We start from the raw sequence: 18,966 nt of genomic DNA, 5'->3' as shown, positions 1-18,966 counted from the left end.
GGAATGACAACTTTCAGGAAATACAGGCCTCGGCTCGTTTTAGCCCTGACATTGGAGTGACCACATGACGTGACATGTTTCTACCTGTGTTTGTCTGGTGCAAGAAACAAAAAGGTGCTGTGGTGATCAATGGGATATTCTTCCTGTCCAAGTCACATGAATGGCGTAATGATAACAATGGACTACTTTCAACACTATCAGTAATTATGACACTGACAGTTGCTGCAAAAACAAGTAGGAACTGGTGCATACAAAACAAATTGTGACTAATGACAGTCAACTGAAAATAGAAAGTGGTGCAGTTGTGGCGCCGACAGCAGTTATTTGATAGCATTTTTTCATGCAGTGGCCATTATTCTGAAGTGAACATCTTTTTTCCATTCCCTAATTTTAGTGTTCAAGTTTTCCATCTTGTGAGTCAGCAGGATTATGCAAAAACAAATGAACATATTTCCACTAAACAGGAGTGTGGGATGGGTCACTACATTTCAGTGCATACATTTTTTTCTACCTCACAAGAAATGATATTTTCATACAAATTAATTTGCCAGAAGTTTCATCCTTAGAAGTTTTTTTCTTGCCTCAGCCGCCAAAATGCTTGCTCATGTGCGGTTCAGTCAGTTTGCTTTTGTTTGTGAAGAGTGTGGTTCCAGACCTTCACCATGCCTTGCGTTAACTTCTGTTGTGAATTGGACTACTTGTTCAGTTAATAATACTTATGGTAAAGTGGTGTGAAAAAGTGTTCGCCCCCTTCCTGATTTCTTATTTTTTGCATGTTTGTCACACTTAATTGTTTCAGATCAAAGAAAGAAAAAAATTAAATATTAGTCAATGACAACACAACTGAACACAAAATGCAGTTTTTAAATGAAACTTTTTATTATTAAGAGAGAAAAAAACCTACATGGCCCTGTGTGCAAAAGTGATTTCCCCGTAAACCTAATAACTGGTTGGGCCACCCTTAGCAGCAACAACTGCAATCAAGCGTTAACTTGCAATGAGTCTCTTACAGCGCTGTGGAGGAATCTTGGCCCACACATCTTTGCACAATTGCTGTATTTCAGCCACATTGAAGGGTTTTCCAGCATGAAGCGTTTTTTTTAAGGTCATGCCACAGCATCTCAATAGGATTCAGGTCAGGACTTTGACTAGGCCACTCCAAAGTCTTCATTTTGTTTTTCTTCAGCCATTCAGAGGTGGACTTGCTGGTGTGTTTTGGTTCATTGTCCTGTTGCAGAACCCAAGTTGGTTTCAGCTTGAGGTCACGAACAGATGGCCGAACGTTCTCCTTCAGGATTTTTTGGTAGACAGCAGAATTCATGGTTCCATTTATCACAGCAAGTCTTTCAGGTCCTGAAGCAGAAAACCAGCCCCAGACCATCACACTACCACCACCATAATTTACAGTTGGTATAATGTTCTTTTTCTGAAATACGACGTTACTTTTATGCCGATGTAATGGGACACACGCCTTCCAAAAACTTTTTTCTCGTCAGACCAGAGTATTTTCACAAAGGTATTGGAGATCATCAAAATGTTTCCTGGGAAAAATACTTAATGTTCTTTTTGTCCAGCAGTGGTTTTCGTCTTGGAACTCTGCCATGCAGGCCGTTTTTGCCAAGTGTCTTTCTTATGGTGGAGTCCAGAGCACTGACCTCGACTGAGGCAAAGTGAGGCCTGCAATTCTTTGGATGTGGTTGTGGGGTCTTTTGTGACCTCTTGGATGAGTCATCGCTGCGCTATTGGGGTAATTTTGGTTGGCCAGCCACTCATGGGAAGGTTCACCACTGTTCCATGTTTTCGCCATTTGTGGACAATGGCTCTCACTGTGGTTCGCTGGAGTCCCAAAGCTTTAGAAATGGCTTTATAACATTTTCCAGACTGATAGATCTCATTTAATCTCAGTTATGTTATTTTTTAACACGGGGGCAATCACTTCTTCCACTACAGTTAACCACTCTCTATAATACAACTAAAATAAAGTGAAAGTAATCAACTCTTTGACGATACCTGGAGGACATCTAATGGAGAGGGAACAAGAAGATGTTTGCAGAGCGATACTGTCACCTTGTGTTTTATAGGGATTGCTGGAATTACGTGTTATTCAGTCAAACCTCCGTTTTCATACTCCCTAGTTTTTATGAGTCAATATTTGCCAAAATTTTGCCTCGTTTTTCTTACGGTGTCTCAGTTATTGTACAATATTGCATCTAACAACCTGGTCTGTCTGTAATTAATTTGATTTACATTTTGTATGAGAAAAATTGCCTGTTTTTGTTCGTTTAATTTTTTGGCTGACCTTTTGGAATGAATTAATAACAAAAACCAAGGCACCACTGTAATTGAGTGCCTGTGGCAAGGCAGCTTAAGAAATCTTGAGATTTGTGGCTGCTTGATCGGCATGTACTGCTTAAGAAATTATATATGCAACGTTGTATCTACTAAGTAAAAGTAATTTGTGTATATAATTGATTGCTTATTGTACTGAAGTGGCACTGTTCTATGGTTATCGTTCCACTTTTCATCTTGTCCATCACTAGTATACCAAAAAGGACAGAAAAAAGTGAAATACACTCGTTATTCATAAAGGAATGATCTGAAGTTGTCTTGTGTCTGGTAGATTGATTGGGCATTCAGCTTTTTAAAGAGGTTTTTACCAGAGAGCGAAATTAACATGCATTTCTGCCAGGTATAAAACGTGGCTTCTGACACTAATGTGCATATACCTGAAGCCTGGAATCATCTTGGCAAAGCCTATAACCTTCTGAATGCTATAGGAGACCAGGTCTGCCAGGTGGGGCAGCATGGAGAAGCTGGAGCCTTCCTCTTCACTGGAGTCAGGGCTGCTGCCCTGCTCTTGGTACATCATCAACAAGTTGTTGAAGTTCATTTTGGCATCTACCGATTCTGCAGCAAGATAAACGAAGATAACACAAAATTACAACAAAAAAAAAGTCAAGGGAGTCAGACAAGATCATAAAATAAACCCCATGTATCAACTGTCTTCTTTGAAGACCCAGTACTTCTAAGCTAAAGAAGTGACAATCCAGAGCATGGATAACTGAGAACAGGAAGGAGCTGAATGCCTGGATGACAGCCTTAAAAACATGCAAAGCCTTTAAACATCTCTGGGGTTATTTTCAGTCATTTGCCTGTGCCGAGTGCTGGACAGAGGCCATGTGACCGTGCCTCTCGCTGTGTGTGCTCCATTAGTGACAGATGCATTAATGAACTCATGTTTACGAGCAGGCGTCAAGTGTCTGCAGGGTATGAGGCCTTCGTAGGATTTCCTTTGGATTCTCAGTAAAGCCATACAACAAATTATATAAGCCAGCGAAATGAGAGAAAAATAGATGGCTTAAGTCAAGTATAAATATTTCTCATCTCTAACAACACTAATTATAAATGTTCGTGTATTTTTCTTGATATTTCTCGCATGCGGATTTATGTAACCTTTGAATGTAACATTTGCTTCTAAAAGGCAACTGTGCTTGAAAGTCTATTTGCATTATTTCACCCAGCAGCCAATGTTGATCTTGAGAGACTACAGTATTTCACAGTGCGAGTCTCTCACCCGGAGAGTGACTGAAGGAATCGGAGGAGGCATCCGACAGAGAGTGGAGAGAAGCCGCTCTGCTGGCGCTACGTGTGACTGGGCCCTCGCGAACAGGAGGCTAGACCGGAGAGTAGACAGAAAAATATCACACATTTGTATAAATTATTTGTCCGACAGAAGAAATGTGTCCTTTTGTGAGAAATGCTGTAAAAATGTGGTGTTTATTTAACCCGAGGATCCAAGTTGCAAAAGCAATCTGTAATTGTATCACGAGCCCACGGATGGCACGAGAGTAGTGTTTATGTTGCTAACCCTGTTAACACTCAACATGATGATTACTAGTTCAGTTGATGTTGATACTGTGGCTTTATTTGAGTGGTGCAGGATTAACAAGGCTGGCTTTCACCAACTTGCTACAGGGCGAGAAGGCATGAGGGAACAGGTTACTCCAGGTTGCCAGTTCGATGCCTCCAGTGCTTGTTTCAGAGGAACCTCTAAGTCTGTCAAAGACAGTCATGGTAGAAACCAATCCTATGCAAAAAAAACCAGGTATTTTAAAAAATTCTATATAATGTAATTATCTTTTTTCAAGTTTTGGAACCTCCTTGGACGGTTCCTTATTAAAAGTTCATTTTTGGCATTAGGAATCGAAAAAAATCTCTTTTTAAAATGATTATAAAGATATATAATAACTATTATATTATACCATCTGTTTTATTATTTCTGTAGGGCTTTATTTAACATTTTACCATAACTGTTACACACTAAGCAAATAGTTAAACCATAAAATCTAAAAAAAAATGTGTTCCTGATCTTAACTTTAATGATGGGTGATGTGCAGAGGTTGCATGTTTACTTCTCATTAGGTGACTCATGCAACCAACTTATGGTGTACAACTACTAGTGTCGACATAGCCATACTGTACTGAGCAGCCAGGACAGGGGCCCGTGTATCACTTTCCTATGTCAAAATAAGTTAAATTTTTGTGGTTGTCACATTTTTCCTCTTTGTCACCACTGGTGCCCTTTTGTAGTGGCATTTGCAATAGCATAAAAACGCATTAAAGCCAAAGAAAAACCCAACAGGGCTTCTTTTACGGTTTAAAAACTGTATTTTTAAGTATATAGGTTGCAATGTACTAAATTTGTTCCATGAATGTGTTACCAGCAAAGTACTACAATGTTGTTTTTAGTTGCACTATGTGGATCCAGTGAGAAGACAAACCCTAAAGCGGCAGAAGTCAGAGTAGGAGTCGTCGTATGTTTTGTGGTGCGCTTCCACCAGTGTGGCGATGACTTGACTCTGTTCATCAGTGAGCCGAGGCCGCCGAGCCTCTCTCTCTGCTTCGCGCTGGGCCTCCTCGTCCTTTCGCCGTTGAATTAAGTCCTTCTTCCTCTGTACTTCCTCGTCTGTCAGTATGACTGTGGTGGGGGGAGAGGGAGAACATGCAAACAGAGTTAAATAAATGAGTATTTTCAATATCAATATTACGATTGATTGAGTGCACAGACAACAGTTAACTCCAAATCCATACGATGCGTTTCATGATTTACTTATATTTTGCAATGTGACGACAGCTATGTCAATATAGTGCTGGGCGGGGGTGTTGTTGTTCCCTTGAGGAAGAGAATGGGAGGAGACCATATCCATATGGAGACCCCCGCTGCACTAAACAACTGAGAACATTGTCTTTGTTCTGTTGGCTCCTTGTTGTTCCAGCCACTGAATTAGCTCACAGAAAGCGAGAGAGAGCCAGAGTCAGCGAGCTGGCTGTCAATAACATGTTGCTGTTTTTGCAACGCAACAGCGGTGCTGGCTGTTGGCCCCTGTTCACTCGCACAATCACAGCCTCCACGCCACTCATCTCGTGGAATTCCCGGTACATTAACGGAGAAACATTTTTAGCTGGAACTGTGAGGCCTTTGGATAAAAGAGGCCTGTGGACAATAAGCGGATATGAGAAAACAAATGAAGATGTAACTATTTACACACCTTGAAAAGGAAACAAACGGCTTCAAGGAAAGAAGAGGCCTTGGTGGACTGTAGACGACAGCAGGTGTTTCAACTTCAGCTGGAGAATAATTAGTCTTTACAATGCAGGGTGGCTCCACTTGTTCAAACATGTCAACACTCTAATGCTCTAATGGGAGCAAAGACCCAAAGATACTTGACCCTAGTCCAAATATTACGTAATACTGTATTTGAAAAAGCCATGTCAGAACTGGACCGGACCGGACCCCCTGTAAATTGGGCTAGTCAACACAAACTAACATTCTAATTGAATGGACAAGCTGTGACTATGTTGCAAGCCACAATAATCAATGTAATAAACATTTACAGCAGTGCCGTGTAAAGTTAACATAATACCTTGCGGCTATTTGGGTCACCGGTCATACTTACACTCTTTCATCATGCCAATGTCCACACAGCGCTTGAGCCGGCATGCCTGGCAGTGGCGCCTGTTGTCCTTGGTGATGGTGCAATTGCCATTAAAAGGACACGTGAAGGAGGCCTTGCGCTTCATACTGCGCCTAAATTCAGTATAAACATTTTAAAGTCCGTTATTACAGCTTATGCAACAAATGGCTGTCAGATGACAGAAAAATGGTCATTTGACATTCCAAGAATTCCTTTTAGAGGTTACTACAGCACATTAAGAAACATAAAACATGAAATGCTGAATATACACGTCCAAACATGTTGGAAACTGTACTTATGTTACAGGATCTAGCAGGTGCGGCAATGTTTGACGTTAACAAATTATAGCAGAGCTGCAAAAATTGTTTGCCTTTCAAGTGGTTCTGCAAGTTATACAGCACATTTACTGTATACTGTAGATGGATGCCAGGAAATTTAGAAGTGCATGGCAAATCTTGGCAGAGGGTGACGCAAAGTTTCATGAAGATGGGGGTTGGTGGACATATGCATCAGGGCACAGATGTAGCAGAAACACAGACGCACTTGGTGAAAGTTCAAATAAGGGTCAGCTGAAAGAGGAGAGTGGTTACAACAACCATGTATGTCATCTTTTCCAGTTCAACATCATCAGGGCACACAGAAACAGACACATGGGCAACAATATTTTTATGTAAAAACATAGACATACTGTATTTGGATGTCAACTGAAGAAATATTAATAGCAACAAGCTCTACCTCCTGCTGACTATTATTGTGCACATAGATGCTGTTTTGCATGTGTTCTTATGTAAGAAAATGGCGTGTGTGTGTGTGTGTAAGAGAGAGATGGGGTTTGCATTGCATATGCAGAACCTGTGCATGCATACTAATGTGAAAACACACACACTTACTCAGCAGGATGGTATAAGCTGCTACAAAAAGCACACGCAGCGCGCGTGTGCAGTACATAACTAAGTGTACCCTGTGTGTCCGCTTACGTCGGTGTGTTTGCTATGTCACTGGCAGTGGTGCACGTGTACCTGAAAAAACCTTTGCAGCCCTCACAGGTCATGGCGTTGAAGTGAAAGCCGGTGGCTTTGTCACCACACACGCCGCAGATCCGTGGCACATTCCTGTCAAACTCATCAGAGGCCAGGGTGGACGTACTCACAACGGTGGACTCCATCACTGAAAAGAGGGAGAAAGAGAAAGATGGACAATGTGAAATAAAGGAAGCCATGTAAAAAATGTGAAGCTTATTGTAGTTTTTCAAACACAGAGAATACATTTGAGAATAAACATTATAAGAATTAAGTAGCAGCAGGGGTCTCAAACTCAATTTACTTGGGGGCTGCTGAAGGTAGAGTCTGCGTGAGGCTGGACCACCTCAGGTATTGGGCGTGATGCCGCCTCCCAGCATGTGTTGTGGTCGCGATTGTCATTAGTGTTCTGTCTTGTTTTCCCACATTCACTTTAACCACATCCTCAACAGTCTTCATCTTAATGTAGGTGTATGGTTATTTTTGTCAAATCTATTTTTTGGCTCTCATAGTAGGATGCCTTTATTCTGTTAAAATTATGACAACATTTACATTTTTTCCGGTCATAATGACACACATGACGATTATGACTCGCAACAGAACAACGTACTTTTTTAACAACTTTTTTGTCTTGTCATTTCTTTTTCACCCCCCAGTTTATACATTGTTGTTACTTTTAATCTTTTACGGACCAAAGAAAAACAAATTGTAATAAAAATTTTGTATTTAATCGTTTTTTTATACTTATAATGTGTTTAGGTTTTATCATGTTTTTTTTTCCACAAACCGGAGAAAATTCCTATCATGTCCCTTATGAAAGACAGTTTCTAGTCTGTCCTCAGTGTTTGTGTCCCAAAAAGATTCAGAGTCATATGCAGCAACTGGAAAAACTCTTGTTCCACTCCAAAATGCTAGAAGTGTATTTGTGATTACACGTGGCTCTTGGGTGTCTGTTTCAGTAAACAGCCTTGTGAAGAAAACAAGGCATGTCTCCACAAGCCCAGCATCCTCTTAAACAAATACGCACTGTCCTTTCCACAAAGCGCCTTTCTTACTATTTTCTTTGCTTCCACTGAAGAGTGAAAGCGCGTCAGATGGAGGGAGGAAATGGAGGAGAAAGGGAAAGGCGTGTAACTACACTGCAACCACAATTACTAGGCAATTTGCATTATTGATTATTAGTTTTACAGTATTATTTAACAATAAGAGTGCTTTTGGTCAATCCAAAATGTTAATAAACTTCAAACTTGAATATTTAAGGAAGTGAACGTGAGGTTTTGGCTTTTGTTGAGACTATCTCTTTGTGCACAATTATTAGGCAACTATTTGTGTGCATAATTATTAGGCAACCCAAAGAAAAACAAAAATATTCCCATCTCACCACATTATTTTCATTTCTTTTCAGTCAGAACGATAAACAAACAACACAAAGTTTACAAATAAATATTTTTGACATTTCCAAAAACAAATCAGTGACTGATATAGCTACCCTTCTTTTCAATAACACAGAAAAGCCTTCCGTCCATGCAGTTTGTCAGTTTTTCTTGATCATTTGACCATCAACTCTTTGTGCAGCAGCAACCAAACCCTCCAAGACACTGTAAAGCTTACTTTTAAGGGCCCACAAGTACTTAATAGGGTTAAGGTCAGGTGAGCAAAGACGTCATGTTATTATTTTTTTAAGACCTTTACTAGCTAGCCACACAGTGGAGTACCGGTACTTGAATGCATGAGATGGAGCATTGTCCTGCATAAAAATCATGGTCTTCTTGAAAGATGCACGCTTTTTCCTGTACCACTGTGTGAAAAAAGTGGCAGTAGTTTTGGGAGTTGAGTTCGAGTCCATCTTCAACCTGGAAAGGCCCAACAAGCTCATCTTTTAATAATTCCAGCCCTTACCAGTACCCCACCTCCACCTTGCTGGCAGCTGAGTTGGAGTGGAGCTCTCTGCCCATTGCTGATGCGGCCACGGGCACACCCCTCTGGTCCATCAAGCGTCACTCTCATCTCATCAGTCCATAACTTCAGATATTTCTTGGCCAAGTCATAGCCTTTCAACTTGTGTGTCTTGTTCAGAGGTGGTCGGGTTTCAGCCGTTCTTACCTTGGCCATGTCTCTGAGCACTGAACACCATGTACCATACTTCTGGACACTCATACTTCTGGATATTTTACAGTTCTTGACTTTTCGGAGTCTGTTAAATCTCTTTTCTGGCCCATTTTGCCAGAGGAAAAGAAGCTGCCTAATAATTGTGCACACCTAATAAAGGGTGTTGATCTCCTAAGGCCACACCCTCCCTCAGTACACACATGCACATCACCTGGTATGCTTAAACCCAATAGGCATTCAAGTTTATTCAGCTTGGGGTTGGAAAATATGCATAAAATTGAGAATATAGTCAAACGACTGACTTGCCTAATAATTGTGCACACAGAGTAAATCAGATGCAAACCTCAACGAAGTCACAAACCAATTGCCGGAGGGGTAAGGGCCCATATGAATAATTTAAAATGTATGGACCGATCACTCCATTATTGACTTCATTCAAAAAGCCTGCTGTTCTTCCAACTTGTGAATATGGGCAGAACATCTTTTGAAATATTCTGTTCTGCCAGTTCCATGTCAGAAGACACATAGATCTTATTTCAAGAAAGCACTACAACAAAGACAGCAAAACTTGCATTTATTAATTGCATTGCTGCTCCAGGCCTCACGTGGCTCAAGCCTGTATACAAAGTTGCTCTTGTGGATCCGAGCATCACAGGCTTCAAGATCAACAACAAATGATCTGACGATGTTGTAGTACGTTGAGTGAAAAAGCCTCTTTCCGCAAGCTTGATGTGCAGCGGCTACAAGCCAATAGTTTTGGTGGGCCTGAGCAAAAACACCCAACACAACTAGAATGACAATAGACTATTGACAGACTGTTGATGGAAAAAGCCTGTTTGGCCACATAAAAACATGAGCTCATGCCAGTTAATGGAGAGGAAACACAAATCTGACTTTCAAATTATACAGGAAGGGAAAAAGCGCAGACATGATGGCTTAAATCTAAGTTGAAACATGACAAACTTGGTACATTTTGTTTTGTTTTTATTAGTTCCTAGCAAAACACTGGGGAGATTGTGTACTACTCTCATTTTTCTCAGAATGTGTCTGTTTTTCTCCTAGCTGGCTTTTCACTCACCCTTTTTAAGAACAAAGGTCATATTTCAAATCAAAAGGTACACAGAAGTAATACACTCGACCATGTGGCACAAAGAACTTTACAGTAGTAAACAACAAGCCTTGAAACCACAAATCATGCCGGTAAAAGCAACCTTAAATGTTCATTTATCCCTTTCATTTGTGATTTATATACATTTACATTTGTTTTATGCATGTAAAACTATAATAACTATAACCATAATAATATAAAACAATAAAAAATGTGTTCTGTGTTAACATTTTTTAGACTTGTGGCATAACTGTGTTAGTTAGCAAAGAACTACAGTCGGCCACTGATGACGTCATTGTATTCAGCAAGAAGTTGTGCCATAGCGGACGTACTTGTGAATATAGCTGATGTCATTTCAATTCCGCAACATTTGACAGAATTTGTAATTAATTAATCAATTATTTGAGTATTATGCTCATTTGTAGTTAAGACGCATGGATTTTAGGAGGTTAACGTTAGTCTAGAAACACAGGTGGCCATTAAAAGACAGGCCACGGTCCTGCAGGGAGTCTAAAAGATTCAGTGCTGCAATACAATTAACATCTTTATCCTTATTATGTTACGATAGAATGGTTCTTCATCCTATATAATAAATACAATCATGCGTAAGTCAGCCACTCTAAGCAGGCATTGCCACTCATCAAGTGAAAACGCTCATTCACCTTGCAAACATCACTGACTGATGAGTGAAATCAGCCCTGTCTGCGCCTCCATTGAGCCTTGACAGGCCATTACACTAAATGCACAGTTGTATTGAGAGGGGGTTCTAAATAATTCATCAGGTTATTACACCAGATCTGTACTCATTCCAGTTTCAGGCATGCAATACAGCAAACAAACAGCTTGGAGCGGTGCGGCTTCTGCTGACTTACCGCTTTTGAATAATATGCACTGCGCTTATGACTATCGGCAGCATCAATCAAACCTGCCGTTGTTGGACTATGCAGGACGCTCACTCACTGATTTCTTTCACGCTGTTGGTTGGCTGCTAAAAGCTGCCATATAATTTACAGTTTACCAAAGGAAATATTTATATGACATGTTCCCCCAATCTGACTAAAAACCTGACATGGGAGTCCACATTTAAAGTTGAGGCCCGCTCATAACCTGCTTATTTTGGCAGTGTTCAATCACCGCCACATCATTAAAAACATGTAACGAGACAGCTGTACGATGTTAAGTTCATGAAAAGTAGTGGCAAATAAAACCTTGCACTCAGCGAAATATACAGTATGTCAGTGATAACAAGTGTGATGATTTGGACACCACAGGATTTTTAGATATCAATACATGCAATTACCTTAATAACCTTTCATTCACATAGAGTCATATAGCACCGTAACTGTAGCCTAACTTGTTGCATTGCAGCTGGTGTGTTACAAACAAAATAAAAGCCGTTCAAGGCGCTTCCTACTCTAATGTAACGTGCGTGATGGCAGAGGACTCGAAAGTTAACGATTGTTAGTGGAATTCCAAAGTTCCTGTGCTTCGTCTATCGCAGCACGTCAATAATGACTTCCACTGCAAATCATTTTACAGGATGAAATTACAGTTGATGGTCAGGGTTCTGTGTCCTTTTTTGTCCAATATCCAGGATTAAATCATCAATCAAGAAAAGCCCAAACATTACCAAAGATTCATTTTATCATCACTACACCTCAATAATGTAACAGTTACAACCATGGAATTTTTATTTCACCTACGACTTAACATTTTCAAAATACACATAGAATAGAAGATCCTTGTAAAGATCTCTGCAGGTTCAGAGAGCGTGGACAACATCAGCACTGAAATTCAAACTTTTCTTCCAGGTGATGTCTTTGCGCTTAACGACAACAGTAAATACATAAAATATCTGAAGGCATAAGTTGAGAAATGTCAAATAAAAAGTAAATAGGCAAAATGTTGATATGACTTGCCCCCTAAACCTGATACGGAGTTTGTAGATAACAGACAGAAGGATAGCATTAAGCACCATGTGGAGCAGAGAGCGCCACATGACTCGTATATGCAGGTGTAAGCTTACACTAGCACAACATTTATGACGACTACATCGGTTTACGTAAAATACTGTTGACTCTCTCGAGTCGCTGTAATGTGCTCTCTTTCCCAAAACTCTGGTGGAATGCAAAATTGATTTCATAACTTTACCCTCCGGTGACCCACTATACACTTAAAAGTAAGCACAAGCATGTCCAGTTGTGCTGCTGGTTCACGAAAAATTGCGAATATTTTGCAGGGTTTTTTGTTTTCATTTCAGCTCACGCTCTTGTAGATTGTCGTCACTCTGTGTTGCTACTGACAACCTCACATGGTTTTAAAGGCCCATGTTACACGTGTACCTCACCACGCAGATACAGTATGTCACATCTCTGTCCCTCTGAATGGCCATTTCTTGCAGTCAGAGAGACGACTGGTCAGTCCACAGTAGAGGGTAGTGAGTGCGGTGTGGAAGGAGGGAGGGATTTACGAGAGAAGCAGGCCATTGACGAGAGGGGCGGGTGGGATGCGGGAGAGACGGGAAGCAAGGAAAGTATACATAGATACAGCGACCAAGGGAGGGGTGACCTCTTTGTGACTTTCTGGGTCAGGTAGCCCAAGTGTACCCGGCTGTAGATAAAAAGGAAGGGACTCGTATTAGGGGCTGGCACAGAGCCCTGGCCAGGAGACAAGACATAAACGCAAACAAAACAGGTCTGGTTTTGTAAGTTTAAAAGCTGGCTAAAAATACACATTCATAGGACACTTGAATTACAGGCTAAATATAAACGTGTCTCATCCCTGACTACTCAAGGCATCAAGGGAAGAAGTGATTTACTCTCCTTGGTGAAGTCAAATTTAGACTACATTTCAATGTTCCTTTTTCTGTATCTGAAAATTAAAGAGCAGACTTGAGTTTTACATGGAGTACAGAAATCTTGCAAAAAAAGTGTAAATTTCTGTGTTTGAATTTTGTAAACTAGCCAGCTATAACCTATACTGTATATACCATACTGCGTGCCAATTACCTGGTGCGTTTTACACTTTAATTTTAAACAAACGCTGTACAGTAATCCTTCATTAATCACGGTTAAACTGTTCCAGGCCCAACCGTGTTAAGTGAAGTTTCGAAGTAGGACTTCTTATTTATAAATGGAATATTTTCGTAGTTAGAGCACAGAAAACCTGTTTGCAACCTTCTAAATACGGATTTTAACATTAGAGCCCTCTAGACATGAAGTAACACCCCATAGTCACTTTTACACCTGTATTACCCAATATAGTAGACATAATAGTAATAGTACATACAGTAGTAATAAGTCAAATAAGTAGTAGTAAGTAGTAATAACAGTAACAGGATCTAGTATTAGTAGACATTACTATTATACAATTCCTGTTATTATAACAGACTCACATGTTAACACTGGGAAAGCACTAGTACGTTCTGCGGTGGCTATTGTATCCTCAATGTAACATAATTAGGGCTGTCAAGCGATTAAAATATTTAATCGTGATTAATCGCATGTTGTTCATAGAACTCATAATTCATCACAATTAATCGCAGGTGGAGGTTTTTATGTATATTAAGTGTACCTTTGAAAGATCAATTTAAATTTTGAATACACCTATCAACAAACTGCATAATATGTTTGCTTTATGCAATTTTTTGTTGAATAAACTTTTTTTTTTAACAGCTCAACACAAAATGGACCTCAATGTATAAAAATTAAAAACAAACACAATGTACAACAAGTAGACATTAGTAAACTGTCCATCATTCAAACATCATTCTCTTCAAGCAAATAATCTTACAAAAATAGAGGTTTGCAAAAACACCCAACAACTAAGTGAAATGAACACAGAGAATTACAAAAATACATTTGGCAACTTACAAAATACGGTCGGTAGTTTACAGAACTAGAACTGCGCCCATATACTATAGTGCAGTCAGGCTTCACTTCCAAACACTCTTAACAGAGACATACACACACACAAACCCTCTTTTACGCGCACTTTGTCACACTTTTCTTGGTCAAGTGACTTCAGCAGCGTGGAAGTATGACACCGCGGATCTTTCAACATGCAACTTTTATTCTGTCATCTTTGACAAACACAGCAGTTCAAGCACAAATACGTACTAATAAATCGCTATTAAATGATAATAATGCTCATAAATTACCTCACAAGTCTTTACTGCCGTCTCATTGAGAGCCATGTGTGCTCGCTCACTTCCGCCTTTGTCACATTGACACAAGCCCGCAAATAACTGTCCTCGGCTATGCCTGCCGGTAACGAGCAGCTCTTAACCCAAATTTTAGCTTACGGTTCAAAGCAAATCAAAATCAGCCAAGAACTAACACTCGCTAATTGGGACACTCGTATGCCCAGGTAGCACTGTATAAATGACAATGAAAAAACACCAGTACCTTCTCTCTGGCATTTGAGACTACTCGACGTAATCCGTGACAACTCAGCTCACAGCGACAGTAGATACAAATACTATTGGTCTTGTCGAGAGAGCCATCTGCCAGGGCTTTGAAGCTAAACTTACCATTGAAAATACCCATTTCTTTTCCATTTCTGCTCAATCAATCAACTACCATACCACGGCATTTCCTCAAACTGCCCTGTCAGCCGAGGATCAAACAGGACGTGCGCACCTTAATCGCGCATCAAAAAAAATATTTCCCTTACAGGGTTAGCTCGTTACCTTTGACAGCCCTAAACGTAATGTAACGTTAAAGACATCTAGTGACCACTGTAGAGTACTACCTAGCACAACGTGTGTTTCAATGCATTTTCTGAAGACATAATTTAGTCGTAAAACCAGTCCAATCTAGTAATTGCTGTGGTCAACCACCAAATAGCAATGATTGATTACTTACCATACTGAATTTTGAAAGATCATGATAGAGTGAAGCGATGTGGCAAGGAACGACTGCACCTCAAAGAGGCACCTCCTCAAGCTGTTATGACAAAACAAATATTCTTTGTGGTGAATGCTTGAAAATAAAAGACTCTGCCTTGGTCATTTGAAACTTCTTCTGCCTTTTATCCTCAAAATTAGCTGAGCTAGTACAAGTGCTGCTAGAGGCGGTACGGTGGTTCATGGCTGAAATGGCACGTGTGTCTCAAACTTCAGAACCTGATTAAAAACGGGTCCCCTGTTGGGTTTAAAAGGTGTGATAAACCAACCATGCGTAAAGCACTAAATCTTGTAGACAGGTGATAAATTATTCGGATAAATGGTCTAAGACTGATTAGTGGTGCATGTAGACGGTGCTAAGAGCAACTGATTGTGTCACATTTTACCATACCTTTAAGGGCAGACATCAATGCATTTGACAAATATTCCTAACTGAATTTCATTGAATATTCCACATACATATTTTAGAAAAATATAAACGCAACGCTTCTGTTTTCGCTCCCATTTTTCATGAACTGAACTCAAGATCGGGGGTTCCTAAAACCAGACAGTATCTAGTATTTGCCATTTGCCATCATTTTTATATGCCAATCCAGAGCATCCCGAACATGCTCAACGGGTGACATGTCCAGTGAGTAAGCTCGCCATGCAAGAACTGAGAATGTCGGATGTTTTCAGCTCACAGGAATTGTGTACAGATCCTTGCAACATGGGGCTGTGCGCTATCATGCTGCAGCATGAGTTGATAGTCGTGGATTAATGGCACAACAATAGGCCTCAGAATCTGATGAAGGTATCGCTGTGCATTCAAAATTCCATCAATAAAATACACCTGTGTTCACTGTCCATAACGTATGCCTGCCGATACCATAACCCAACTGCCACCGTGGGCCACTCGATCCACTCGGTCCAATCTGCATGCACAAAACAGGGCGTAAATGTAGGATACCGGTGGGAGAATGCGCACACCTGCAAGCTGTTGTATGCACATTTTGGAGGCAGTGTGGACTGGAGACTCAAATGGAGATGTGATAGATGAAGTCACAAAGTACAAACTCGTATGTTCAATAGATCAGTCCATCAAATTATCATCATAAGCGTGGAAATACAACATGACACCAAATGCGATTGATATTAAAAGGTCTTGCATTTTCACAATACAATGATCGACCTGCAATAAATGTAGTGCTGCCCGAGACCACGCCCGTGATTTTACAAAAGTATACTGTATTTTTAGGTAGCGTTCACTGTCATTGTACTGGTCAGAAAACCAAGCAACTACATTTATGTTTTTTTTACTTATTTAATAGACTCTATTCTGAAATCAGTAATTTTATTCTGGGGGCTAGATGGAAACACCTGCGTGACACCAATCGACATCCCCTACAGTACGGCAAATAGCAATGCAACCATCAAGGTGGTGATATGGTTATAACCGCAAATGAATATGGTGAGCCACTCTACAGCCTTGTGTTCTTTCTTCTTGGCGTATGTTTGTTAATTCAAAGCTATAAGAAAATGTGCATTTTCTGTTTTCCTATTACAATGCACACCTATTTGCACATGGATATAACAATTCTTCAACAGCCAATCAATGGACTGCTGGGTGTTCAGCTCCACCCCTTAGGTATTTGGAACCCCATCATAAGGGTGCCAAAAGTACTGATCGACTATCTTGGAAACCCTTCCTTTACAACTTTTGATAACAGAAACACAACCGTGATGGAACCCAACTGTGCCGCTTTTTGGAAGTGTGGCTAATGAGTCCACACTTCAGCTGTTGCAGAACCGTCCAAACAGAGAATGTGTTTCAAAATGCTGATATGAGATAACAGTTTGTCGGAATAATATTGCACGATGAGCATTATGTAATAACACATTTAATCAGGTTATTTTTGCTGCTGCGTGTGTTTGTGTGTGGGTGTGTGTGGGTGTGTGTGTGTGTGTGGCAGTGAGATATTCATACAGGGATAAGAGTCGAGGTGGACCATGGCAGGACTCCAATGCCTCTTAGCGAGTAGTAGCCAGTTCTAATTGGCATTCAATTTCCAGAAGAACCATTGTCTGTGAGTGTGTCAGTAACAAACACCAGTCATTTCTCACTGTCCTTGTCACAAGCACACAATGAGACCTCCACTGTGAAAAAATGGTTTGGAGCCCTGCCCAGATGTTAACATTAACTTCCATCAAAGTTAACTGCAACTTTTACCACAAACCAATAGATCTAATAAAGACCTGGTGCATTTAAATGGACCGTGGTTGAGTGAGAGTTCTAGGAAAGTGGATACATTTAGAGATTCCAGACAGAAGTGCAAAAAAGAGATGGCAAGGCTGTAAATTCAAAACAGAAAAATATGTCGGCAATTAACTTTTTAGACCACATCCCAACACGTATGAGTCAAAGTCCAAATATCATCCGGACCCAGAAAGGTAGCGGAAGTGGGATGTAAAGCTGTATAAAGGGGCCCTCTCTGACAGGCTAATGAGCATCCTCTGTCTACATCACATGAACGATCCCACAAATGGGCCTAAAATTGTTATGTGCTGCCAAAGGTTTCTCCAAGACGGGGAGAATGGGAGACAGATATAAAAGGGAAAAAGAGGGAGGAAGCTGGGGAGAAAGAAGGGCGGAAAACGTAAGTTGATGTGTTTAAGCGCATACTTCGGGCAGGTCACTCCGAGTACAGAGGATACATAAAACAATTCAGATCTGGAATGACCCGGACTGCACAGAAGTGGGCCACAATGAAAACACATGGGCTTTTTAGTCACATGTTCAAGCACAACCACCACAGAAAACAAGGAACGGAATGACGTTGGCACAAAATGACAATATTTGGAATGTAGAAAGTTTATGTCTTTTGAAAAAAAGACATAGTCGAGCACATGAACAAAGAAGAACAAATGGGCCAAAAAGCAAACAGCAGTAAAACAACTGGTAGAGCCGACTAGTCCAGTCCTGTCCCTTCTCTTCCCTCTCTCATGCTCCCTTGCCTCTGCTGGTCTATCTCATGCTTTTTTCCTGCGATCACAGGGAGCATGTTTCAGCAGCAGTAACAGCACATGACAAGATGACCTGTGCCCCACACAGGATGGGCTAAACTAGAGTGGAAGGTGGTGGGAGGGTCCCATGTCCCGTGTCCAACTCTATGTTCTCTGCACCAATCGCTCCCCTGCCCAGGCCCCCGCTCCTGGCCGGCAAGGGGAGAGGGAGGCAGTGACGGCAGCCTGCCCCCTTATGCTGGGCCCCTTGCTGGACTCTGGAGAGGGGAAAGGCAGGGAGAAGCCCACTCAAACACTCACACCGAGAGTCCTGTTTATGTCTGTGCCGAATTTGACAGCGAATGCACAGTCTCAAGAACACACAGTCATGGATGGAGAGCTAACTGGACAGAACCGGACAGGCAACAAACATGTGAGGGGGAAGTGGATACCAATGCGCGCATCCATTGTTATATACCAGTCAAAAAAATGCGCTAATGTTGAGGTAATATTCATCCAAAATTGATTGGAAATATAAATATAAAATAAATAAAATACAGCAAATGGATGCAACATTTAAACCGAATAAATTCAATTCAGTTCATATTCACGCAATATATCAATACAATTCTCACAACTGAAAGATTAACTTTGGGGAGTGTTGTATTGCATTAGTTATCGAAGCACATGGAATCAGTCAAGTTGTGCATGTTGCCTTTCAAGAACTTCTGCTTGACCTGCTCTCCATTTACAACAAATATAACCTGTGTGATGTGTTTGGCTTAAAAGCCATCAAGCACGGGAGTAAATTGAGGACCTAGAGACATCAGCATGAACTTAACACTTCATTAGTTGCAAGGGCAACCG

General features: G+C 40.8%; 1 protein-coding gene across 2 annotated transcripts in view; it reads right to left on the bottom strand.

Moving 5' to 3' along the window:
• The window catches only part of LOC129186297 (vitamin D3 receptor B), a 30,749-nt gene that overhangs the window by 8,377 nt on the left and 3,406 nt on the right, over positions 1-18,966 (bottom strand). For both annotated transcript variants that reach the window (XM_054784409.1, XM_054784410.1), the window contains exons 3-7: positions 6,995-7,142; positions 5,958-6,088; positions 4,782-4,978; positions 3,575-3,674; positions 2,727-2,907 (exon numbers count right to left, since the gene is read on the bottom strand). In XM_054784409.1, the coding sequence (XP_054640384.1) occupies positions 2,727-2,907; positions 3,575-3,674; positions 4,782-4,978; positions 5,958-6,088; positions 6,995-7,140 (755 nt within the window). In that variant the 5' untranslated portion in view covers positions 7,141-7,142. The remainder of the gene's footprint in view (positions 1-2,726; positions 2,908-3,574; positions 3,675-4,781; positions 4,979-5,957; positions 6,089-6,994; positions 7,143-18,966) is intronic.

This window comes from Dunckerocampus dactyliophorus, chromosome 8 (genome assembly GCF_027744805.1).
Source record: "Dunckerocampus dactyliophorus isolate RoL2022-P2 chromosome 8, RoL_Ddac_1.1, whole genome shotgun sequence".
In the NCBI taxonomy this organism is placed as follows: Eukaryota; Metazoa; Chordata; class Actinopteri; order Syngnathiformes; family Syngnathidae; genus Dunckerocampus; species Dunckerocampus dactyliophorus.
The sequence above is the reverse complement of the archived record's forward strand: the minus strand, read 5'-3'. Positions and strand labels throughout refer to the sequence as shown.